General features: G+C 39.4%; 1 protein-coding gene and 1 pseudogene across 10 annotated transcripts in view; one reads left to right on the top strand and one right to left on the bottom strand.

Moving 5' to 3' along the window:
- Positions 1 to 27,197, bottom strand: part of rfx2 (regulatory factor X, 2 (influences HLA class II expression)) — a 176,787-nt gene that overhangs the window by 62,271 nt on the left and 87,319 nt on the right. For all 10 annotated transcript variants that reach the window (XM_069928415.1, XM_069928410.1, XM_069928409.1 and 7 more), the window contains one exon: positions 7,366 to 7,642. In XM_069928415.1, coding sequence (XP_069784516.1) covers positions 7,366 to 7,642 — 277 coding nt within the window. The remainder of the gene's footprint in view (positions 1 to 7,365; positions 7,643 to 27,197) is intronic.
- Positions 120 to 613, top strand: LOC138756510 (small ribosomal subunit protein eS25 pseudogene; annotated as a pseudogene).

Here is a 27,197-nt window from a genome sequence, read left to right on the forward strand (position 1 = left end):
GTGAGTGAACCTTCCTGACTAACCGCTCACACGGGAACTTGTCAAAGGCCTTATTAAAGTTCTTGTAGATAACATGCTTGGCCTTCCCTTCATCAACTTTACAGGTCTGGCCGGCGCACGGGCTCTTCCTTTCGCTACGACCATTTGAAGCGGCAGCATGCCTCCTAAAGATGACAAGAAGAAGAAAGATGGGAATAAAGGCAAAAAGGACAAAGATCCAGTGAACAAGACTGGAGGCAAGGCCAAGAAAAAGAAGTGGTCAAAGGGAAAAGTGAGAGACAAGCTGAACAACCTGGTTCTGTTTGACAAAGCCACCTATGATAAACTTTTGAAAGAGGTCCCCAACTACAAACTGATTACGCCTGCTGTCGTCTCTGAAAGATTAAAGATCAGAGGTTCCCTTGCCAGAGCTGCCCTTCAAGAACTCCTTTCAAAGGGTATGATCAAGCTGGTGTGTAAACACAGAGCACAAGTTATCTATACACGAAACAGCAAAGGAGGAGATGCACCAGCGGCTGCGGATGATGCATAAGCAGATGCTGGGATGAATTACAAATGAAGATATTAGAAAGCTTAAAAAAAATAAAGTGTAAATTTATTTGGCAAAAAAAAACTTTACAGGTCTTCAGGGAACCAACTTTGTCCTTTACTATCCTTTTGCTCTTAATATACTCGTCGCCTTTAGGATTTTCCTTCACCTTGTCTGCCAAAGCAACCTCATGTCTTATTTTAGCCCTCCTGATTTCTTTCAAGTTTATTCTTGCTTTTTTTATACTCCTCAAGTACATTATTTGCTCCTTGTGATGGACCTCTCTCTCTCTTCTTAACCAGATCCCCAATATCCCTCGAAAAACCAGGTTCCTTATGCCTGTTAATTTTGCCTTTAATTCTGGCAGGAACAGACAATCTCTATACTCACCTTTGAAGTCCTCTCACTTACTAAGCACAACCTTGCCACAAAAACAACCTGTCCCAATCGACACTATCTTATTTCCTCAAAATTGGCCTTTCTCCAATTTAGAATCTCAGCCCAAGGACCAGACCTATACTTTTCTATAATTATCTTGAAAATAATGGCATCATGATCACTGGCACCAATGCATTTCCCTTCACACACTTCCTGTCTTATTCCCTAATAGGAGATTTAGTATTGCACTCTCTTGTTGGTGGAGCAACTGTGTCGCAGTCCAAAATGAAGAACGAGAAAATGATCAGACATAATTCATTCAAAGTTCACTAAGAGTCCTTTATCAATCACATGCAGCTTTTTAAAACCCCGCACGTTTCAAATGATGTTATCCTGAGCTGGTACAATTAAGCCTCCAGTGATCCGCTACATGCCACCCCCCCCAACCCAAGAACCAGTGATAGGAAGCTAAACCTCTGGCACCATTACTGTCCACCGCTCTTGGTTAGTTGCCCGCACCTTCGCATCGGGGTTTGTGGCAAGGACTGATCAAGGTTGAGATGAGCGGGCTTTAGTAGTAAACATCTCTGGATGCCCCCCAATGTCCAGTACACAAGTTGTACGATTGTTTCGTAGCAGTCTGAAGGGGCCCTCATACAGCCTCTGTAAGCGTGGCCTGTGTGCACCTCTACACACAAACTCATAGCTCCGAAGTTCATTTATGATGAAGGGTGTCATTGTTCCATGCCTTGACGTGGGAATTGGGAGCAGGACTCCATAAATCAACTCTGCTGATGAGGAGTTAAGATCCTCCTTGGGTGCCGTTCTTATTCCTAGGAGGATCCAGGGCAGCTCGTCCGCCCAATCAGGTCCCTGGAGGCGAGCCGTCAGTGCAGCGTTCATGTGCCTATGGAACTGCTTCAACAGGCCATTCAACTGCAGGTGGTAGGCCGTCACGTGGTGGAGTTACATTCCCAGCAATCGCAACAAAACGTCCCGGAGAGCAGACGTAAACTATGGGCCTCTTTCAGAGGTGATGTGTGTGGGTAAGCCAAACCGAGTCACCCAGGCAGAAATAAAAGCTCTGGTGCATGAATCAGTTGATGAGTCCTTCACAGGAGCCACCTTCGTCCACCTAGTGAATCTGTCGATGACTATGAACAAGTGCCTAGATTCTCGACACTGGAAGCAGGCTGAAAATGTCGACATGCATGTGGTTGAATCTGCGCTGCAGTGGCTGGAAAGGCTAAAGCTGCGCCTTAACGTACCTTTGCACTTTTGCAGATTGACAGTCCATGTATGTCTTTGCCCAATGCATGGCCTGCTTTTTGAGACCACGCCATACAAGCTTGTTGGCTATCAGGCGGACCGTCGCTCAAATTGAGGGGTGGGAGAGTCCATGAATGGCATTAAAAATGCAACGTCTCCACACAGCAGGAATAATAGGGCGAGGCTGACCTGTGGAAACGTTGCACAAAGGCTACATCCTCGAGTTGCAGGATCATGACAGCAGTTCAATAAGCCGGAAGTTCATCAGACACTTGCGCTTTTTTTTGGAGGGCAGGGACTTCACGGTTTTTACTGACCACAAACTCCTAACGTTCAACTTCACAAAGTCTTCAGAACCCTGGTCAGCCTGCCAGCAACGTCACCTATCTTATGTATCCGAGTTTTCAACTAGGATTAAACATATCTCCGGTAAGAGTAATGTGGTGGCTGATGCCCTGTCCCGCTCCTTCGTTCAAGCAGTATGTGCCTTCTCTCCAGGTGTAGACTATATGGCGCTCAGCAAAACTCAGCACCATGTAGTCTACATGTCGTTCATTAACTCCGAAGGGGCACAGTCCCCCCCACCACCCCCCCCCCCCAAGTCCTTCGATATGGAGGAGCAGTGCAGCTCGCTTGCTTCGTGAGAATCTGTAAATCCAGAGGAGGAGGACTTTTAGAGCTTCGTACTTGGCGAGAGCTGGTGGGTCCTGAAGGAAATCCTCTACTCAACCAGCCATGTCCTGGTCGAGGGGGCTTACCACATGTTAGTACTTAGTGGCGTCCACTTCTATCTTGCGATGTGGAACTGCGCCTCAGCCTGCTCAAACCAAACTTCATGTTGATTAGTCCAAAAGACAGGCAGTTTGAGCGAAACTGCTGTGTTGTCCATGTTGGGTCCAAAATCTGTTTGGGCCAGTCAGGATCACCAATGTAGCAACCGAGTTGCAGTGTGAAATGAAGAACGAGAAAATGTTCAGATGTAGTCGAGTCGAAGTTCTGTAAAAGATGTTTACTCAAACAGTCACACGCAGCATTTTTAAAACCCCCCCTCATTCCAAATTACGTCATTGCATTGTGATGTCATGACGTCACTCGGAACCTCCCAAACCAGTTCAATTAAGTCTCTGGTGAGCTGCGACATGGGTACCTTAAAAATTCATTTAAAAATGTTTCCTCAACACATTTAACCCATCCAACCCTTTTACCATATTATGGGAGTCCCAGTCAATATGTCAATAAAGTCATCTACTATCACAACTTCATGTTTTCTGCAGCTCCTGATAGCTGTCTGCTATCTCTCTGTACATTTTTGCGGACTATTGGTTGGTCTATAATACAACCCCATTAGTGTGATAATACCTTCCCTGTTCAGCTCCACCCATATAGTCTCAGGAGCTGAGCACTACTGTGACATTTTCCCTGTCTAGCAATGTCACTCTCCCCCTTTCATCCCTCCACCTCCATCATATCTGAAACAATGGAACCCTGGAATAGTGAGTTATCAGAATTGTCCCTCCTGCAAAGTTTCACTAATGTCCGCAATGTCATAATTCCAATGCTCAAAACTTATTTGACTTTCCTAAAATACCCCTCCATTGAAGTAGATATACTTCAGAACATTTTTTCCACCATGCACAACCCTTTGATTCCTGTCTCTGTGTGCAGCTTTAAAATAATACATTTTCACCCCCCCCCCCCCACTCCTCTATCTGTTCTGGCATTCTGGTTCCCATCCCCCTGCATATCTAGTTTAAACCACCTCCCCCCCCACCACCCCCCCCCACCCCACCCCAGATCTGTATCAGCAAACCTTCCCACAAGGATATTATTACTCCTTTCCAGTTCAGATACAAACCGACCTGCCAATACAGGTTCCACCTTCCCTGCAAGGGAGCCCAATAATCCAAAATCTGAACCCTTCCCTCCTGCACTATCTCTTTAACCATATGTTAAGCTGCATTATCCTCCTATTACTAACCTCACTAGCACATGGCATGGGTAGCAATCCTGAGATCACAACCCTGGAGGTCCTGTCCTTCACTTAGTGCCCAACTCCCTGAACTCTCTTTCCAAGTCCTCATCATCCTTCCTTTGAGACATTAAGCAAGGCATGGTCACCATTCCAGAGAGAAACAAACCCATCCTGATGGACTATCTTAAAGCAAACATCTGGAAAGGCATTAAAATGTCCTCGCCTGTTTCAACAAAGAGGCCTGATGACAACACCCTAACACCCTCAATCCAGGCAATGACAGCTGGCTGTTCAGCACATCTTCCACAGCCTGCCCTAAAACAATAATAGCAACAAAAAATTTACTACAAGATAACCAGTGTTAAATGTCTCAATAATCTTGCGAATATGGCTCTTATCAAAGAGCAACTCACAAGCAACCTGAACATTTCCACACAGCAGGAGATGCAATATGTCCACGGCATCTGAACTGCCCAGAGCTCCACTATAACAAGAGCCTGTGAAGACTCTTATTCTTTCTTTCAGAAAAGATAAGGATGAATATCTCCAGGATATCCAGGAGCTAATTAAGCTTAAAAATAAGATGTTCCACCAGGGCATGAAAGAAAACAGCTTTATATCTGAAAGCTTGAGATTCACCAAAAAGAACATTGTGCCATAACGAACTTATGCATTGATAGTACACAAGACATGTGTGGGTTCAGACCAGCAGTGGCCCAAACTCCCAGGTTCCACCCCACAAAGAACCGAGAATAGAGGAGTTTATGAAAGACAGAGGGGCAGGAAAAACACTTCAAAGAACTCCTCAACCAACCGTGTATGAAGCTTGTCTCTTCCTCAGTACTCTCTGTTCCACCCTTGCCTCACTAAGGTGAAAAATCAATTGACAAAATTAACAAGCAAGGGTTCTGAAGCAGATAATTCCCTTCTTTTTCTAAACTTGACAGAGAGGAATTTCAAGCATAAATTCAGAGCCTCGTTTCCCATATCTGGGAATAAGAAGTCATGTTGTTGCAATCTCAGGTGGCAGGAACATACCTCTTTAAGAAAGGAGGCCCAGTATTAGAGTAATATGGCTGATAGCTTAGAAAGTAAAGAGGCCAACAAATGGTCTTCAGACAAGAAGAATTTTAAATAGCAATGACCTAGTGTTATAATCTTGTCTCACTGCATACAAGAACATAAGAAATAGGAGCAGGGGCAAGTCATCCAGCCTGCTCCGCCATTCATTGAGATTACGGCTGATTTGATCACAGGCTCATCTCCACCTACCTGCCTTTTCCCCCCATACCCCTTAATTCCCCTATTATGTAAAAATCTAGCCAATCTTGTCTGAAATATATTTATTGAGGTAGCATCCACACCTACAATGAGCAGAAAATTCCATAGATTCTCCACTCTCTGGGAAAGGCAATTTCATAGATTCACCACTCTCTGGGAAAGGCAATTTCTCCTCAGCTCCATCCTAAATCTAATACCCTGAATATTGAGGCTATGTCCTCTAGTTCTAGTCTCCCCCCACCAAAGGAAACATCTAACCTACCTCTATCTTATCTATGCCTTTCATAACTGTATATGTTTATATAAGACCCCCTCTCCTAAATTACAAAGACTGCAGTCCCAGACTCAATCTTTCCTCATAGGCTACCCCCTTCATCTCTGGAATCCACCTGGTGAACCTCCTCTGCACCATCTCCAAAGCCAGTACATCCTTCTTCAATGACAATAAAGTGAATCATAAAATACTTCCTTTTAAAATCTGGTCCCTAAGCCTTGTGAATGATGGTGCAGTGCAGTGGGTATGGTGATGGAGCCACAGGAAAGTGCCAGAGTTAGGAATCCAGAGACCTGAAATGAAATCCACCCCCCCCCCCCTCCCTCCATGGCAGCTGGGAGTAAATTCAGTTGACTTAAAATGAACCTAGTTATTAGTAACAATATTCACATAATGACCAGATCCTCATTAAAAACACAGGTTGTAACGGGCCAATTTGGCCCTACAAGTCCATGCTGCCAAAATGACATCCAATTACCCCAAACTCTGGTTCGTTTTCAAAAGGTGAGAGGAAACCAGAGCCCCTGGAGGAAATCCACGCAGACACGGGAAGAACATGCAAACTCCTTACAGACAGCATGGGTTTCGAACCCAGGTCCGGTCCCGATCGCTAGCACTGTAAAGGCGTAACTCTAACCTCTACGCCAACCGTGCTGCCTGATGTCCTTCAGTGAGAATACGGCTGAGCAAAACACTCATTTTAAGGGTGGATAAGAATGGACAATAAACCCTGGCCTTGCCAATCCTGAAAAATCAAATCAATAAAAAGAAAGACAAAAGGGGGGGGGGAATGATATAAGCAGAGGAATTCAGCAGGTCAAGCAGCATCTGATGGTCAACATTTTAGGATCCTTGGGTTCCAGAGATGTTGCCTGACCTGAGTTCCTCCATTGGCTTATATTTTGCTCCAGGTTCCAGCATCTGCAGTTGCTTATGTCTTTGGCATGGAGAATGACAAACTTAATGTCACCATCAATCCCCATGAAGTGGTGATTACAGACAGGAAAAAAAATGTATAATATTTGTGTACTTCATGATTTCAAAGTGATTGATTGAAAATAAAAGTATTTTTAGTTCAAAATCAAATCAAGATTCTTCTTCAAATAGATGCCTTCAGGCTGAAAATTTGGATCTGGTGGTAGACTGGGCTTGGAATCTTTCCACAGGGGCTTTCTGAAATGAAATCAACAAGGTGTGCCTTTCAGGCAGAAAAAATTAGAAAAGGTAAAAACCAAAGAGCAGAAAACAATCAATAGGAGACAGATATGGACAGGCACCTTTGAACAAAAAGGGACAGTGGAAAAGAACAGGAGTACAAGGGAGATATTCAGTTTATTGATGGAATTTGTTGTGAAGGTTATTTCATCATTACCCACTCTCAATAGCACAAGCAGATCACTAAAACTGCCTGCCAGCACTTGGAATTCCTGACTGGAAGTTTTCCATTATTGCCTCTGGTACCAAAGCTTCCAAAGAAAAGCAGTCACTTTCTTGTGCAAGTCCACTAACTGAACTAGTTACAAGTGCCAAACTAAAACCTCTCTCTTGGCCTCCAATAATATTGTAAATAGGAAGTTGAAACATCTCCTTTAGATGAAGTTAGATGAGGAGAGAGAGTAAAACAGGGTTTGATAATCACTTCAACAAAACAAGTTTGCTCACAGTTCCAGGGGAAGGGCGAGTAGCATGAGACAGTGGATGTCTGGAATTGTCCATCGAACCTCCATGGATAAGATATGTTCCACCACTGCTGGAGATTATCTGACTTCCTCCCACCTCCATTGCAATGCCAACCGTTCCCACCATGTTATGAGATGGCACCACAGTGGGCGAGGACACAACCGTAGTCACTTGAACGCCACTTCCCGGTGACTCAAAGTACGAGGCTCCAGGATTCTGTGCATAGAGTTGGGTTTCTGGGTAGGAGTATGCTGCACGTCTGGAAAACAAAAATGCATGGGCAATTATAAAATCTGTCACAGAAGCGGTGACTGAATCAGGGGTGATGAAGGCAGTCATAGAGTCAATGGAGCTCGGAAACAAGCCATTTGGCCCACTATGCCTATGCAAACTAGTGGGCACCCATCCATGTTGATCCTACCTTCCAGCACAGCCCGTAGCCTTCTGTACCTGGGCGAATCAAGCGCTCAACCACTCACTTCTTAAACAATGTCAGAGACTCTATTCTCTCAACCCTCCCAGCAGGGTGCTCCAGGGACCCCAAATCTCTCAGTGAAAAAGTGTCCCTCAAATTCTCTTATTCCTTTCCCTAAATCTACCTCCTCCATTTTTATTTACCTCTGATATGAGGAAAAGTTACCCAAAGTTATACGGTATACCGTATAACTTTATTATCTGACCAATGTGTTAACGGTTGGAGCTAAACCTCCATGATCAGATAATAATAAATTTGAACCCAAACTTGAATTCTTCTGCATGAGTCACAAGATCCAACAAGTAGCTAAGGCAGCAAACAGCACATTGGCCTAATTGAAAATGGGATTAGAGTTAAAATGAACATTTTGTGACAGTTATGCAGGATGAGAGTAAGCCCACACATGGAATAGTGGGCATAGGATGAGTCCCCTTGCCTAAAAATGGATCGAGTAGTATTGGAGGAAGTCCAAAAGAGGTTACTGGGATGAAAGAGTTTTACTCTCAGGATAGAACAGCCAGCTCCGGTTTCTTTATTGTGATGTACATAATACTCAAAAATTTTTTTACTTGTTTGTTTGTGATAGCACAAAGAATTGGCATTAGTCCAGCATCCCCATCAAGAAGTGAAAATGAAGCAATCCCACCAGCTCCTCCAATATCACTGCATCCTGTGCTCCTGTAACCTCCCAAGCTGCATGGCTTCCTGTCTGTTCCAGCGGTGAACCCAAGCTCTGGGTTTGGGTCTGTATGCCTATGTTTAAAAGAATAAGGAGTGATCTCGCTCTTATGTTGAGATGTTTTCACGAGTGGGAGTGTTAAACAAGGGGATATAGTTGCATGATGAGGGACCCGGTGTTTACATAGAACGTATGCAAGCAGCACAGAAAAAGGCCCTTGGCCCAAAGTCTGCATTAAACAGGATATCCCAATTAACTAAAACTGTGGTTTTGCACATGATTCACACCCCTCTATTCCCCACACATTGATGAGTCTATCTTGAAATCTCTTTAATGCTACCATCGTATCTGCTTAAAGGTTAAGTGTTGTATGTTCTATGGGTGCAATACTCAGTATCTTAAGAAGGGGAGTGGCTGATAGAGTTGGAAGAGTTGAATCAGAGAGAGATTCTCTTCAGGCTGCCGAGAAGTTTATAGGTTCATATGAGTGTGCGTGGTCTGGAGCTTACTTGATCAAGGGTTATACAAGTGCTTGGGTGTAAATATACAATAAGCTACCTGTTTATTTTGGAATGTGGATTACTGGGTATTTAGCTATTAACTGATATTACATCTTAGATTTCTTCATGATAAATTTCAGGTTTTATGTATTCTCTGGATCAGCAAGAACTCTCAATTGGTCCTTGTGCCCCTTTCGTTAAGGAATGCATTAATCCTATCTAATTCTAGCCTGGGAAAAGTGCCATTCAAAAGTGTATGCACTCAAAACCCTCCAGTCAAATAAAGCCACAAAATATCAAACATTAAGATAGTTTATTATTGGAAGTCACTTAATGGCGTAGTGACCGGTAAGAAAATACCAGCCCTCTCCAGAAAAGTAAAGAAAAAGCAAAGCCACAAACACAGAAACCATAACAAATTAAAAATAAAAGTATGGCGAAAATGGCAGCAAAGAAAGAAAAACCAAAAACAACGGGAAGAAAAGAAGAAGGAAAGACGTCGGAAGAGAAGGGTGAGGAGGCCCACCGTGGAGAGAGAAGCCCGCTCCGAGGTCCCGAGCACAGGACTACAAAGATGGCTCACGGAGCCAAACAAAAGTACGCAACCGTGCATGCGCGAATCCTCGGGCATGCGCGATGCACACGACAAAAACAACACCGACGGGAGGGGGGACCAGCTGAGGAGTAAATATCCACAGCTGAAACAGACAAGTATAATACGACAGCAAGGCTCCCAACAGAAAAACATAGAAAATAACCGGAACAAGGAGGAAGAGAATAAAAATAGGAAATCAGAGAAACAACAGATGACCAACCCAGAGGAAGAAGACCAACATCAAGACACCTTTAATAAAATAAAAACAAAAATACCCAACAAAAAACAAACAACCCAACAAGAAAATCAGAAGAGACAGAGGTAAAGGACACAGATCCTGGAGTGGACTCAGAGAAAGAGGAGGGAGAACATCAAACTCGACACAGAGTAATGGAAGACGAAGGGAAGGGACAGTACATGGATAAAAGAAATTTAAGAATATATGGAAACAGTAAAAGAATGGCTGATGCAAGAATTCAGTGAAATAAAAAGAATAAAAGTGCAGAAGAAAAAGTGAATAGATTAGAGATGATCATGACAGATATAGGAAAAAGAGTGGACAAGGTGGAAGAACGAGAAACTGCCATAGAAATGGAAGTAGATGACTTAAAAAAGAAATTAGAAGAATCTGATAAAAAAATTAAAGAAACACAGGAGCTGTTAGCTCAGAAGAAAGATATAATGGAAAATTATAATAGAAGAAACAATATAAAGATAGTGGGCCTTAAGGAAGGTGAAAAAGGCAAAAATATGAAAGAATTGATAAAAGAATGGATCCACAGGGTCCTAGGGAGACCAGAATTACAGGAAGGAATGGAAATAGAAAGGGCACACAGAACATTAGCCCCAAAACCACAACCACAACAAAAACTAAGATCCATTCTAGTAAAATTCCTAAGATATACGACAAGAAAAAATATATTGGAGAAAGCAATGAAAAATATAAGAGAAGAAAAAAAACCACTGGAATACAAAGGTCAAAAAAATTTTTTCTACCCAGACATAAGTTTTGAACTCCTGAAGAAGAGGAAGGAGTTTAATGCAGCAAAATCGACCTTATGGAAAAAAGGTTATAAATTTGTGTTAAAATATCCAGCGGTGCTTAAAATAGTTATCCCAGGCCAGCAAAGCAAACTGTTCTCGGATCCTGAAAAAGTACAAAAATTTGCAGAACACCTAAGAAACAGAGAGATGAAGAGATGTAACAAGAACAAAAATGACAACAAACTATATATAAAGAAGAATAAAGTATAATTAAGAACTATGAAGGGAAAGAAAGGGAAGAAAGGAAGTAAGGAGGGAATTAAGAGAGTGAGCTTTGTTATATTTGAAGATTAAAATCTTTTCTGGGGGGCTGGGTGGGGAAGAATAACAGTCACTGCGAAATCAGTTGACACTTGCGAGCAAGTTCGCAATTCAAATAGAGAGGGGAGATGTGGTTGCCCGACAAGGGCAAAAGGGCAAGTCAGAGAGGGGAGGGACTATTGGGGTTAGGAATTTCAGATATGGGAATAGTGGAAATATTTTATGTTTTAGAAATGTTGTCTTACAATGTGTTGAAAAAAATAAAGCAGAAATTAATAAGAAGGGAAGGTGGTGATGAGGAAACGGAAAGGAAAGATAAACAAAGTATGAAATGGCCATGTTGAACTATATGACTTTAAATATTAACGGAATACATAACCAAATCAAAAGGAAGAAGCTGTTAAATTTACTGAAGAAAAAAATTGATATAGCATTCATGCAAGAAACACATCTAACTGAAGTGGAACACAAGAAATTAAAGAGAGATTGGATAGGACATGTAACAGCAGCATCATATAATTCAAAGGCCAGAGGAGTAGCTATATTAATCAATAAAAAAGTATCAATCAAAATAGAAGAGGAAATAATAGATCCAGCAGGGAGGTATGTAATGATAAAAAGTCAGATATATTCAGAATTTTGGAATTTACTCAATGTATACGCACCTAATGAAGAAAATCAAAAAAGTATGCAAGATATCTTTTTAAAGATCGCAGATACGCAGGGGAATATACTAATAGGAGGGGATTTTAACCTTAATTTGGACTCAAACATGCATAAAACTGGAAAAAAGACTAACAGAAAGAACAAAGTAACCAAATTTATAATTAAATCAATGCAGGAAATGCAACTTTTGGATATATGGAGGAAACAACACCCAAAGGAAAAGGAATATTCATATTATTCGGGTAGACATAAAACATATTCAAGGATAGACCTATTCCTGTTATCAGCCCACATTCAAGGAAGAGTTAAGAAAACGGAATATAAAGCTAGATTGTTATCGGATCACTCACCCCTGTTATTGGCAATAGAGCTGGAGGACATCCCACCGAGAATGTATAGATGGAGATTAAACTCCATACTATTTAAAAGGATTTTAGAGAATTCATTGAGCGACAAATTAAAATGTACTTTGAAATAAATACGGAATCAGTGAAAGATAAGTTTATACTATGGGACGCAATGAAAGCATTCATCAGAGGGCAGAAAATAAGTTATGTAACTAAGATGAAGGACTACAATCGGGAAATAGAACAGTTGGAAAGGGAAATAACAAATACAGAAAAAGAATTAGCAATAAAGGAAGACACAACTAAAAGAAGAGAACTGACAAAGAAATAAAATATGAAACACTACAAACATATAAGGTGGAGAAGAACATAATGAAGACAAAACTAAAGTATTATGAGCTAGGAGAAAAAATGCACAAAATACTAGCGTGGCAGCTTAAGACAGAACAAACTAAAAGAACGGTATTGGCATCAAGGAAAAAGGAAAAACAAATTACATATAACCCAACAGAGATCAACGAAAACTTCAGGGAATTCTACGAGCAACTATATCAAACTGAAAACAAAGGGAAAGAAGACAAAATAGATGAATTTCTGACTAAAATTGAACTACCAAAATTGCAAACAGAGGAGCAAAATAAATTAATAAAACAATCTGAAATAGAAGAAATACAGGAGATGTTAAAAAAACTTCTTCTTTGGCTTGGCTTCGCGGACGAAGATTTATGGAGGGGTAATGACCACGTCAGCTGCAGGCTCGTTTGTGGCTGACAAGTCCGATGCGGGACAGGCAGACACGGTTGCAGGGGAAAATTGGTTGGTTGGGGTTGGGTGTTGGGTTTTACCTCCATTGTCTTTTGTCAGTGAGGTGGGCTCTGCGGTCTTCTTCAAAGGAGGTTGCTGCCTGCTGAACTGTGAGGCGCCAAGATGCACAGTTTGAGGCGATATCAGCCCACTGGCGGTGGTCAATGTGGCAGGCACCAAGAGATTTCTTTAGGCAGTCCTTGTACCTCTTCTTTGGTGCACCTCTGTCACGGTGGTCAGTGGAGAGCTCGCCATATAACACGATCTTGGGAAGGCGATGGACCTCCATTCTGGAGACATGACCTACCCAGCGCAGTTGGATCTTCAGCAGCGTGGATTCGATGCTGTCGGCCTCTGCCATCTCGAGTACTTCGATGTTAGGGATGAAGTTGCTCCAATGAATGTTGAGGATGGAGCGGAGACAACGCTGGTGGAAGCGTTCTAGGAGCCGTAGGTAATGCCAGTAGAGGACCCATGATTCGGAGGCGAACATGAGCGTGGGTATGACAACGGCTCTGTATACGCTGATCTTTGTGAGGTTTTTCAGTTGGTTGTTTTTCCAGACTCTTTTGTGTAGTCTTCCAAAGGCGCTATTTGCCTTGGCGAGTGTTGTCTATCTCGTTGTCAATCCTTGCATCCGATGAAATGGTGCAGCCGAGATAGGTAAACTGGTTGACCGTTTTGAGTTTTGTGTTCCCAATGGAGATGTGGGGGGGGCTGGTAGTCATGGTGGGGAGCTGGCTGATGGAGGACCTCAGTTTTCTTCAGGCTGACTTCCAGGCCAAACATTTTGGCAGTTTCCGCAAAGCAGGACGTTAAGCGCTGAAGAGCTGGCTCTGAATGGGCAACTAAAGCGGCATCATCTGCAAAGAGTAGTTCACGGACAAGTTGCTCTTGTGTCTTGGTGTGAGCTTGCAGGCGCCTCAGATTGAAAAGACTGCCATCCGTGCGGTACCAGATGTAAACAGCGTCTTCATTGTTGAGGTCTTTCATGGCTTGTTTCAGCATCATGCTGAAGAAGATTGAAAAGAGGGTTGGTGCGAGAACGCAGCCTTGCTTCACGCCAATGTTAATGGAGAAGGGTTCAGAGAGCTCATTGCTGTATCTGACCCGACCTTGTTGGTTTTCGTGCATTTGGATAACCATGTTGAGGAACTTTGGGGGGCATCCGAGGCCAAAGCCCTTTCCTACTCACGGTGTCGAAGGTTTTGGTGAGGTCAACAAAGGTGACTTTGTTTTGTTCTCTGCACTTGTCTTGGAGCTGTCTGAGGGCAAAGACCATGTCAGATACCCACAGCCCTTATAGCAGCTGGACTCGCTATTCTGGCCATTATGGTGCTCCCCTGCCTAAAGACGTGTGCAGTATTTAATTCAACGGACCCCTCGTCAGAACACTATAACCCAAAGGATGTACGTTTCCCAAATTCTGTCTGATGATGCTGAGACTGCAGTTCGTTTACTGACCCGCTGGGAAAAAGACCAAGTTTACAAGTAATACATTCCAGTTGAGAATTCAAGAAGCGTAGCTAAAAGAAAAGTGAGGATTGTGAGAGATGAGTAAAACTAATATGAAAATATGAAAGATGAAGAAAACTAGTATGGATATATGTGTAATGAATAAAGCCAGTATGAATAGGATAAGGATAGATAATAGAATGTAGGAAGTAAAGTTAGTCTGAATAAGATAAGGGTCTTCTAGCCTTTGAGACATAATCAGCAAGTTCCGTGTATGTAATTAGTAAGCCTTAGACAGAATTAGCAAGTTTTACATATAAGAAGTTAGTAAGCCCTGAGATCGGGAAGGTGTGAATAAGGACAATGACATGATGGGACACCGACAGGATACCCCTGGTCACAGAAACAGCAGGTAGGCTAACGGATTGCCTAATGCCAAACTCATCCAGGAGGCAGAAGAATGTAAGGGACTGAACAATAAAACACTGGGAGAGGATGGACTCACAATAGAATTCTATAAAACATTTAAAGACTTATTAATTCCTCCTCTCCTGGAAGTAATGAACCAGATTAAAAAACAAAATATACCAGATTCATGAAAAACAGCAATAATTACAGTAATACCAAAGACGGGGAAAGATCCACTAACACCAGCATCGTATAGACCAATATCTCTACTTAACACAGATTATAAGATAATAGCTAAACTATTAGCAAACAGATTGGCCGACTGTGTACCAAAAATAGTAAAACTAGATCAAACTGGATTTATTAAAAAAAGACGAACAATGGACAATATCTGTAAATTCATCAACTTAATCCATGCAGTACAAGGAAACAAAACTCTAACATTGGCGGTTGCTTTAGACGCAGAGAAAGCCTTTGACAGAGTAGAATGGAATTATTTATTCAAAGTAATACAGAAATTCAACCTACCAGAGAAATATATTAATTGGATTAAAGCATTATATAAGGGAACATTGGCAAAAGTAACAATAAATGGATATATATCAAACCAATTTAAATTAAGCAGATCAACAAGGCAGGGATGTCCACTATCTCCCTCACTGTTCGCATTAGCTATAGAACCCTTGGCAGAACTGATAAGAACAGAAAATAAAAGGGATAAAAATAAAAGAGAAGGAATATAAAATCAGTCTATTTGCAGATGATGTCATAATATACTTAACAGAACCAGAAATATCAATAAAAGAATTACTTAAGAAATTGAAGGAATATGGAGAAATATCGGGGTACAAGATCAACGCAAATAAAAGTGAAGCGATGCCAATGAATAATGCGGATTTCACAAAGTTTAAGAAAGAATCACCATTTAAATGGCAAACACAAGCAATTCGATACTTAGGTATACAACTAAATAATAATCTCAGCCATCTATACAAACTAAATTATCAGCCATTAATGAAAAAAATTACAAGACGACTTACAGCACTGGAAAGACTTACTACTAACACTGATAGGAAGGATAAACTGTATTAAAATGAACATCTTCCCAAGGATACAATTCCTATTTCAATCATTACCAATTCACCTAACAGAAAAATTCTTCAAGGAGCTAAAGAAAATACTAAGGAAATTCTTATGGATAGCACTAGATAAATTAACAGAATGGTACAAACAAGGAGGCTTACAACTACCAAACTTTAAGAATTATTATAGAGCAGCACAATTAAGATACCTATCAGATTTTTATCAAACAAGGGAAAAACGGGGGGCGTGGCAAGATGGCGTAAGGATCAGACGTGCCTTCCAGTCCTCTCCTGACTCTATCTTATTGTTTTGTCTAGAAATACCCGTTAAAATTCTTTAAAAGTTTAGATAATCATAATTTAACTTATGATGGTACAATTGGTGGAAAAGAGCAAAAAAAAAACGACAACAGATCATCAAAAAACTACATTTTCCAAAAGTTCAAGTTTTGGAGCCTACCTACAGGAAAGACACCGGGTCTCAGCGTGAAATGGATCCCAGGAGAGTGGTACAGTGTTCGGATGTAGAGCTCTATGTTACATCAGTAGAGCTCCCTAAAGAGGGCGCCAAACAGCCTTTAGAACAAAGAGTTACTCAAAGGCATTTGTCAACTGTAGAGGTGGCGCTGCAAACTGCATCTTTTGAAATAGAAGAACCTAAACAACTTGATGTACTGGGAGAACTTAATACATTATGGACTGGGGAAAACCCCGGCCAGCGTCCTCCAGTTATTGCTGGAGAGGCTGTGGCTGGGGTTTCCACACGCAGTCATACTATAAGGAAGGCAACCAGAATGAAGGAAGGAACAGAAGATCCTTTGGTTATGCAGAAGAAGCAGGAATCTGTTGAGCCAAAATCTCTTCCAATTGAAAAGATTTTTGTGAATCTTGAATCTAAATTATCTTATACCATGCAGGGATTATCCAAGATTATGACTGAACTTGGTACTAGGTTTAATACTCTGGTGAAAATACATTATCAACAGTTTGGAGCTTTTAAGCTTGAAGTGAGAGATAAATTTAATTCGTGTGAAGAAGATATAGACGAAATACGGGATCAAGTTTTTGATGTGACCAAAATGGTCGAAGACTTACAAACTCAAAATAAAAATTTGGTGAAAAAGATTGATTATTTGGAAAACCAATCCAGACGGAACAATATAAAGATTATTGGTTTGCCGGAAGGTATGGAGGGACCAGACCCAAGAAAATTTTTTACTGAATGGATTCCGCAGGTGCTGGGTCAAGAACATTTCCCGGCAGGTATAATACTGGAACGTGCTCACAGAGCCTTGCGTAGAAGATCTATTTCATGTCAAAGTCCAAGACCTGTTTTGGTTCGTTGTTTGAATTATTACGACAGAGAAATAATTTTACGAGTGGCTATTAGAAATGCACAACAGAGAAAATCACCCTTGATGATTCAAAATAATCGAGTTTTCTTCTATGCGGATTTGAGTCAAGAAGTTATGTTCCAACAGTGGGAATTCAATCCTGCTAAAGAGTTGTTGTGGAAGAAAGGTTACAAGGCAACCTTTAGATATCCAGCTGTTTTGAAGGTTTTCCAAAATGGTTGCCAACCAAAGTTCTTTGATTCTCCAAAGGAAGCTATAGCATTTGCTCAAGTGCCAATTACTCAGTTTCAACAGAGACATAGTCCGCCGCGATCTCTAAGGAGACAAGAGATGGAAGAAAAGATCCGTGCTCCAAGAAGGAATGGTTGTAATGGTGACTCGGCAGTTGGAGCTGATTAAAAGAAGAGTTGTCCTTTTTTTTCTAATTTTTTTTTAAAAAAAAGGGATATTAAATAATGATGATGTTAGTTTAAGATGAAGTGAGAGTTGGGGGAGAGAACTAGATAGGCACTATTTCCTGAAAGTCATCTGCTACGTGTGAGTTATCTCACACCCATTTTTTTTGGGAGTTACCGCATTGCACGGTTTAGACGGGAGGGGGTATTTTTAACCTCCTACCCATTTTTTTTCCTTTTTTTTGTATTATTAGATTAAAGAGTGAAGGGGTTTATATTAAAAAAAGCATAAGAAAGTATTTGATTGTTTAAAAAACTAAAAATTGATGTGGTTTTTTTGTAAAGTTTATTCAGTTGATAAGGAATATTTGAAATTTAAATGTGAACGGGATGGATAAGTTTTTTTTAATATTTTTTCTTTAACTTTAAGGTGAAAGGAGTGGTAATTCTGGTGTATATTATTTTGCTATTTTAGTTATAGAACGAAGGGAATAATGGTGAAAGTTATAAATTGAATTGTACAATTCTTAATGAGGCTTGAATTTTGTTTGTGGTTTATGCTCCATTTGTTGAAGATATAGATTTCGTTGTAGATGTGTTTTTATTATTTGGATATCTGAATTTTAACGTAATGATTGGGGATATTTAAATGTGGTATTGGAGCTTTTATTGGATAACTATTCAAGAGTAAAAGGGAAAAATGGTGGAAGAGTACTAAAATTGAATTGTACAATGCTTAATGAGGTTTGAATTTTGTTTTAAGATGGTGGTTTATGTGACTAATATGATGATAGATGTGAAGTAGTTGATATTTGGTGAAGGTTTATCTCTATAGAGAAAGTTTTTTTTTCATCTTTTTTTTCCATGCTACAATGTTTTTAAGAATTGATTATTGTTTAAGAATTTTTGATAGATAATGTTACTAACTTTACTAATTTTTTATATTAAGTTTGAGTTAAATATATGTTTCATCTTAACTCTGTTTGTTAAATATATGCATTTAAGTTTGATTTAAATATGTTTTTTAAGTCTGATATCTTAGTATTAATTATTTTTCTTTTTGTTAGTATTTTAATCGGTTATGTTTTTGTTTTTTTTTTGTAAGTGGGTTTTTCTTTTTCTCACATATATTATTAATCTTTATTTTTGGGGGGAAGGGGGGGTTGGACTAATTTGAGTTGGGTTATTAATGTGTAATAATTATTGGGGAGGGTATAGTTTATTTAGATTACTGATACTGTATTGTAATTTTATTATTTTATTCTTCATTTTTTTTTAAATGTAATCCTATATGTTATTCATGTTATAAAATCTTAAATAAAGTTTAAAAAAAACAAGGGAAAAACCAGATTGGACCAGATTAGAGCTAGATAAAATAGGGGAGAAGGTACCTGAACATATACTATATAAGTGGGATGAAAAATTGGTGCAACATAGGAATTCACCAGTATTGCACCATCTGCTCAACATTTGGAAGAAGATTCACATAGAAAGGAATAAAATAAATTACCAACTATCAAAATTAATATTGACACAAAATCAACTAATCCCTTTCACAAAAAATAACCTTTCCATCAGAGAATGGGAGAGAAAAGGGATCACAAAAGAATAGAAAATTGTTTTTCGGGAAATAAATTATTATCTTTTGAACAAATGAAGGACAAATATAACTCACGAAACAATGTTTGCATACCACCAACTGAAAACCTACTTAAAGGACAAATTGGGAAACAGTCTGAGGTTACCAGAAGGAAGCAATTTTGAATGTGATTACAGACACAATGATAATTTAAAAATTTATAACAAACATGTACATCAAACTGCAAGAGAAGGAGAACGATGAAATAAGCTGTAAACCAAAACAAAAGTGGGAACAAGATCTAAACATAAAGATAAAGAATGAAACATGGGAAAAGCTATGCTCCAGAACTATGAGAAATACAATAAACACGAGGTTACACATAATACAATATAATTGGTTACACAGGCTATATATCATGCCCCAAAAGTTAAATAAATGGGATCCAACAGTATCAGATAGATGTTTTCGCTGTAAAAAGGAAACTGGAACAACAGTACATGCAATTTGGGCACATGAGAAAGTGGAAAAGTTTTGGGAAGATCTAAATCAGGTATTAAATAAAATCACAAAAAGCAACAGACCAAAAAATCCAGAGATCTTTCTTCTAAGTAATATAAGAAATAAAGAATTTGGACTCGATTTGGATGAAGCACAAAAAAGAATGAGAGGAGATCTTATAGAAACATATAGGATTATGAAGTGTATGGACAGGATAGATGTAGGAAGGTTTTTTGAGCTGGCCGGGGAAACTAAAACGAGAGGACACAGTCTCAAGATTCAGGGGAGTAGATTTAGGACAGAGATGAGGAAAAATAGTTTTTCCCAGAGAGTAGTGAATGTTTGGAATTCTCTAACCAGGGAAGTAGTTGAGGCTGCCTCATTAAACATATTTAAAATTCGGTTAGATAAATTTTTACATGATAGAGGAATTAGGGGATATGGGGAGAAGGCAGGTAGGTGGAGTTAGGTCATAAATTAGATCAGCCATGATCGTATTGAATGGCGGAGCAGGCTCGATGGGCCATTTTTGGACTACTCCTGTTCCTACTTCCTATGTTCCTAAGATTTATTATGATAGCCCTAGCTGTAGCAAAAAAATGTATTATGTCAACCTGGAAATTAGAAGACAACCTGATAATACAGCAATGGTACATAGAAATAAATAAATGTATTCTATTGGAAAAAATAACATATAATTTAAGAAATAACGTCAAAATATTCGAACAAATATGGGAACCATACATGAAACACAATAGAGAAATCCTACCACGGACTTCCACAACCTAAAATGACAGAAGGAGAAGACAACGAAATGAACTGACCCAGTTTGTAAAAGTAAAAGACACAAATTTCTTGTTTATTTTTATTAAGTGATGACATTGTTTAATGGGTTTAACGCATCATATAGATTGAACTTTGAATAAATGGGGAGGGGGGTGAGGGAGGGAGGGAAGGGAGGGGGGAAAAAGGGGAGAAAAATGACACTGTATATATTCAAGAGAAAAATGTCTGTATGTATTTTGGTCAGTATGGTTCATAGTGTAAAAAATTAAAAAAAATTTAAAATATAGTTTATTATTTAGAGAATAATTAGGCAAACAGGATAACAAAGTAGAATCTTATATATTTCACTTCATTTTCATTAACATTAACAAGTAATATCTCACAGCAACTGGGGCATTTCTTGATCATTCAGACAAGCCCGTTGGCAGTTTCAAGTTTAGAGTGAGGGCTTTCCTTCTTTATGCCAGACTGGGCCGAATAAAGGTGACATGTATCACACACTGCAACAGCAGTCCTCATCTCTTTAGACAATATTCTGAAATTATTTACTTCAATATTGCTTTATATTCTCTCTCCCAATGTTTATGCTGCATTCTTGAACATTTTTTTTTCTTTTGAATTAAGTCACTTTTTGAAGTAACGACTGCTCTTTCCCTGAAGCCCTGCAAACTTTTTTTCTAGTACTTGCCCAATTCAGTCTTAAAATTTAAATCTACTTCTACCTTTTCAGGCAGTACATTCCATGCATCCAGAGTGTCCCCCCTCAATCTCCTAGACTTAGGGAGAAAAATCCTAGCCTATCTTCTAATCTCAAAACTGACAGAATCACCTGCCTTCACGAGTATGGGAGAAATCAGACGAGAATGAGGCAGAAGGAAAATGGACTGGGAAACTGTAAATATAGAAAAAGCAATGGCAGAGAAGCAGTGTCAGGCAGTACGGTTGGGATAGCAGTTAGCACAAAGTTATTAGAGTGCCAGCGAGCCAAGTTAGAATCTGGCGCTAACTGTATCTGTCGGTTTCCTCCAGGTGTTCCAATTTCCTATCACCCTTCAAAAAACATAGGATTGTAAGTTAATTGGTGTATTGAGGAACACAAGTTCATGGGCTGGAAGGGGCTGATACCACACTGTATGTCTAAAATTTAACTTATCTGCAGAAGAGACATGAGTGAAGCAGGAATGAAAACTAATTACGAATGACAAGATACCATGGTAGGGATCAGGAGGCAATGTACCATCCTATGTAAATATGAATGCTCTCAAGTTAAAGACTCTTGTCATGTACGAAGATGTAGTGTTAAGTTCATTTTGGGAGCAGACCAGTAGACATCTCATATATAGTTCAACAAACAAGGAACAATACAAATGTATATAAGGGGAGAGGGATCTGTTGGTACAAAGCAAAATATATACCTGCATAAACCACTGGCTAGGCAGCAGGAAACCAAGTGCAAATGATAGCCAGATAGACTGAAGACTCAATCATTCATATGACAAACATAGGCAGTGGAAAGTCAAGTAATTAAAGTTTGCTGACAAAGTCAACAGCTGAATTGATACAGTGAGATCAAAAACTCAAAGGAGTCGGTATGTTATGGCTAATGGAATTCAAGATAAGCAAACCCAAAGCTTGATCTTGAACTCTTTAAAAGCCTGACTTCTGTATATCATTCTTTCTCTAGTCAGCTTTGCAAAATTGATATCGGTGTTTTGGCTTGTACGTTTTCCTCTTGGTTCAGTTCAATAAAATTCTATCCAACTTCGGTACATCAACACGGTCTCAATTACTTAATTTGAATAATCAGTAGCCCACTAGCATTGAGCCTTTAATCTTAAGAGTAGTCACAAAAACCTTGCCCAAATGATTGGCTGAAGCCATCACCCTTAATGTCCGACGATAGAATTTGTTGCGGCCACCCCTGGACGCTATGGAAATATTGCCAGTTTGGGTAATGTACTGAAGTAGGCCAAGAAAAATCATACAGAGATTGTAAATTATTTATCGATTTGGCTCAGGCATTCGAATCCATAGGTCTCATTTTATACGTTTTGGACAGAATGGGGTTGATATCCACTTACAAATCTTATCATGGACACGTTTACTGATTTGACAGTTATCGAGAATAAATGTGAAAGGATCACACCCATCCCAATTCAATAGCATAAAGCATGGTGACCTGCTTTCCCTCTATTTTTTAACACTGTGTTCACTACCTGTGGTTTTAAACTAGGGACGTGCATTGTTTGTACGTCCCTAGCTTTCGCCAACAATGTACCCCATGTAGTGATTCTCACAAGTGTCTATGGAAGAACTTCAGGATCTTAAAAAAGTTTTGTTTTAAAAAAAACAGAGCTGAACAGGAGCGTGGGTATGACAACGGCTCTGCACACACTGATCTTTGTGTGTTTCTTCAGGTGATTGTTTTTCCAGACTCTTTTGTGTCGTCTTCCAAAGGCGCTATTTGCCTTGGCGAGTCTGTTGTCTATCTTTTTGTCGATCCTTGCATCAGATGAAATGGTGCAACCGAGGTAGGTAAACTGGTTGACTAACTGCTATGCTAACCATGCTGCCCTTAAGAACAACCCACAGACAAATAGCTGGGTTCATAGTTATCTTAAGCAATCAGAATATATCATGGATTAATCGGTTTGATATGATCTGATATGAATCAAGTTTGTAGGAGATGTGGGCTTTCAATTGAAACTTTGAGCCACATTTCAGGGAGATGTCCCTCAAACAGCTGAGCATCTTCTGCATAACTAGATTTTACATCTACCATGTGAAAAGATATACGAGCAATATTACAACTTAAAAGGAGAACAGAATCACAGATGTAGATGGATGTTGTCTTTGTAAAAGATCCTGCATGTGTTGCTAATATATCATTAGGTTTGAAGACCACTTGCATTCCTGAAACAGGAAAGTCTGCAAGCGCCATGATTGCACTGAAATGCACAAAAGTGCTGGAGAAACTACTAGACCCATGGAGACACAGAAACCCAAAGGGGAGGGACTTTAGTTTCTTCTCAAACATTTTGTGTTCCTAAACAATATATGTATAAAGTAATAGATTGCAAAATAGACTCAATAACAACCAGTGACCACGCACCTATAATTCTCACCCTGGATTTAGAAATAGAAAAGTGTTTTAAATATTGGAGAGCAAAAATTTCTCTATTGACTGACCCTTCACTGGCTCAGGAAATTAAACCATGTATAGAGGAATATTGTGATATAAATGATAATGGTGAAGTTACACCCTCCATCTTGTGTGATGCTGCTAAAGCAACAAGGGGTAAAATGGCTCAAATTTCAAGCAGAATAAGAAAGAACAGGTCGAAAAAGCAATCAGACCTGGAAAGTGAAATAAAAGTACTAGAGTCAGTACATAAAAATAACAAAAAAATAAAGAACTCCTAAATGAATGAAGACAAAAAAAAAACGAATTAGAGGAGCTCTTGACCTTTCAAGCTGAAGAGGCCTTGAGATTTTTTGAATCAAAAATATTATGAGAAGGGAAACAGAGTTAATCATCTCTTAGTATTTCAGCTGTGTAAAGAGCAAGCTAATTGAGGGGTCTCCAAAATCTTTCACCCAGCCTCAAGGGAGTTAGTTTCACCATCAAGAGAAATAGCAGAGGAGTCACGTGATGGAGTAGTGGCCGGACGGTGAACTCCAGCCCTCTCCAGAAAAGTCGGGAAAAACGAGAGAAAATACAAAGGCACAGAAATACAAGTTAAAGAAAAGTGAATATAAAGGTGGAAAGAAGATGGAGACAAAAGGAGAAAAATCAAAATCAACGGAAAGAAGAGAGGAAGAGAAGACAACGGAGGAAAAAGGTGAAGGCCTTACCTGTCCGAAGAGGCCCGCTGTGGAGAGAAGACCCCACTACCTCAGGTCGGTAGAAAGAGAACTACAACAATGGCTCACAGAGCCGAGTAAAAGTGCGCAACCGCGCATGCGCGACTCCTCGCGCATGCGCGATGCGCATACAAAAAAACACACCGACGGGAGGGGGGACCAGCTGGGGAGTCGATCTCCACAGCCGGCAACGACAGCTGCAGAACACCTGCAGCAAGAAGACACCACAGAAGACAATGGAAACAAGAAAGAAGAGGAGGAAAGGGCAGCAAAGAAACAACAGATGGTCAACCTAGAGGAAGAAGAAGACGAAGAGGAAGAGTACAGGGAAATAGAAGAAGAAAAGATAGGCAAGGTAAAGGAGGTACTTGCTCTTGTTAGAGGATACATGGAGTCATTTAAAGAATGGCAAACACAGGAATTCAATGATTTAAGAAGAAGAATAAACAACACAGAAAAGAAAATAAATAAAATGGATATGACCTTAACAGAAATGGGGAAAAAAATGGACAAGATGGAAGAACGGGCAATAGCAGCAGAAATAGAGGTAGAAGACTTAAAAAAGAAATTGGAGGAATCTAATAAAAAAACTAAAGAGACACAAGAATTACTAGCCCAAAAAATAGATATAATGGAAAATTATAACAGAAGAAATAACATAAAGATAGTGGGCCTTAAGGAAGATGTAGAAGGCAAGAATATGAAGGAGTTTATAAAAGAATGGATCCCTAAGGCCCTAGGATGTCCAGAACTACAGCAAGAAATGGAAATAGAAAGGGCACATAGAGCATTGGCCCCTAAACCACAACCACAACAAAAACCAAGATCTATTGTAGTAAAATTCCTAAGATATACTACAAGAGAAAAGGTGCTGGAGAAGACAATGGAAAAAGTAAGAGAGGGCAACAAACCACTGGAGTATAAAGGGCAAAAAATCTTCATTTATCCAGATATAAGCTTTGAACTCCTAAAGAAGAGAAAAGAGTTCAATGCAGCAAAAGCGATTTTATGGAAGAAAGGATATAAATTTACACTGAAGCATCCTGCGGTATTGAAAATATTTATTCCAGGACAACAAAACAGACTATTCTCGGATCCAGAAGAAGCACGAAAATTTGCAGAACAATTACAAAAATAGACTGAGGGATGAAGACGGGTAATGAGAGCAAAAATTATCACGATTGATATGTATGTGGGTAAAGACAAAAATAGACTGAGGGATGAAGACGGGTAAGGAGGGTAAAAATGACCACGATTGATATGTATGCGGGTAAAGAGGTATAAGAGTGAATAGAGACAACGGGCATATGTGAAAGTATCTGTAATTAGAGGAAAACATAGAAAGTATAGACAAGAATTAATAAGGGAAGGTAATGGAATAGAGAGAATAAGGAGGGAACTAAAAGAGTGACCTTTGTGACATATAAAAAACGAAATCTTTTCTGGGGGGGGCTGGGTGGGGGGAAAAGAGCGGTCACTGCAAAATCAGTTGACGCTTGCGAGTGGATTCGCAAATCCAAATGGAGAGGGGAGATGTGGTTGTCCGACAAGGGATAAAGGGCAACTCAGGAGGGGAAGGGGAGATTGGGGATAAAGAAGATAGAAATAGGAGAATAAGGAAAATGTTAGATGTTGTAGGAATGTTGTCTGGTAAAGAGTTGAAAATAAGAAAACAGAAATGGAAAAGGAGGAAAGGTAATGATGGAAAAACGGAAAGAGAAGATAAACAAAATATAAAATGGCTACGCTGAACTATATGACTCTAAATATTAATGGAATACATAACCAAATTAAAAGGAAGAAACTACTAAATTTACTGAAAAAGGAAAAAATAGATATAGCATTTGTCCAAGAAACACATTTAACTGAAATGGAGCACAAGAAATTAAAGAGAGATTGGGTAGGACATGTAACAGCAGCATCGTATAATTCAAAAGCAAGAGGAGTGGCTATATTAATTAGCAAAAATGTGCCATTTAAAATAGAAGAGGAAATAATAGATCCAGCAGGGAGATATGTTATGATAAAATGTCAGATATATTCAGAGCTTTGGAATCTACTTAATATATATTCACCTAACGAAGAAGATCAAAAGTTTATGCAAGATATCTTTTTGAAGGTAGCTAATACGCAAGGGAACATACTAATAGGAGGGGATTTCAATCTGAATTTGGATCCAAATATGGATAAAACGGGGAAAAAAATTAACAGGAAGAACAAAGTAACCAAATTTATAATTAAATCAATGCAAGAAATGAAACTTGTGGACATATGGAGGAAACAAAACCCAAAAGAAAAGGAATACTCATACTACTCGACTAGACATAAAACATACTCAAGGATAGACCTATTCCTGTTATCAGCCCACATACAAGGGAGAGTTAGGAAAACGGAATATAAAGCTAGACTATTATCGGACCACTCACCCCTGTTATTGGCAATAGAGCTAGAAGACATCCCTCCAAGAATGTATAGATGGAGATTAAACCCCATGCTACTTAAAAGACAGGATTTTAGAGAATTTATTGAAAAACAATTAAAAATGTACTTTGAAGTAAATACGGAATCAGTGGAAGATAAGTTTATACTATGGGACGCAATGAAAGCATTCATTAGAGGGCAAATAATAAGTTATGCAACCAAGATGAAGAAGGACTATAATCAGGAAACAGAGCAGTTGGAAAGGGAAATAATAAACATAGAAAAAAAATTAGCAATAAAGGAAGATACAACCAAAAGAAGAGAATTGGCAGATAAAAAAATAAAATATGAAACATTACAAACATATAAGGTGGAGAAGAATATAATGAAGACAAAACAGAAATATTATGAACTAGGGGAAAAAACACACAAAATCCTAGCATGGCAGCTTAAGACAGAGCAAACTAAGAAAACGGTATTGGCAACAAGGAAAAAAGACAAACAAATTACATATAATCCAAAAGAAATTAAGGAAAACTTCAGAGAATTCTATGAACAATTATACCGAACCGAAAACGAAGGGAAAGAAGGGAAAAT

The sequence above is a fragment of the Narcine bancroftii genome, chromosome 3 (assembly GCF_036971445.1).
Source record: "Narcine bancroftii isolate sNarBan1 chromosome 3, sNarBan1.hap1, whole genome shotgun sequence".
NCBI lineage: Eukaryota > Metazoa > Chordata > Chondrichthyes > Torpediniformes > Narcinidae > Narcine > Narcine bancroftii.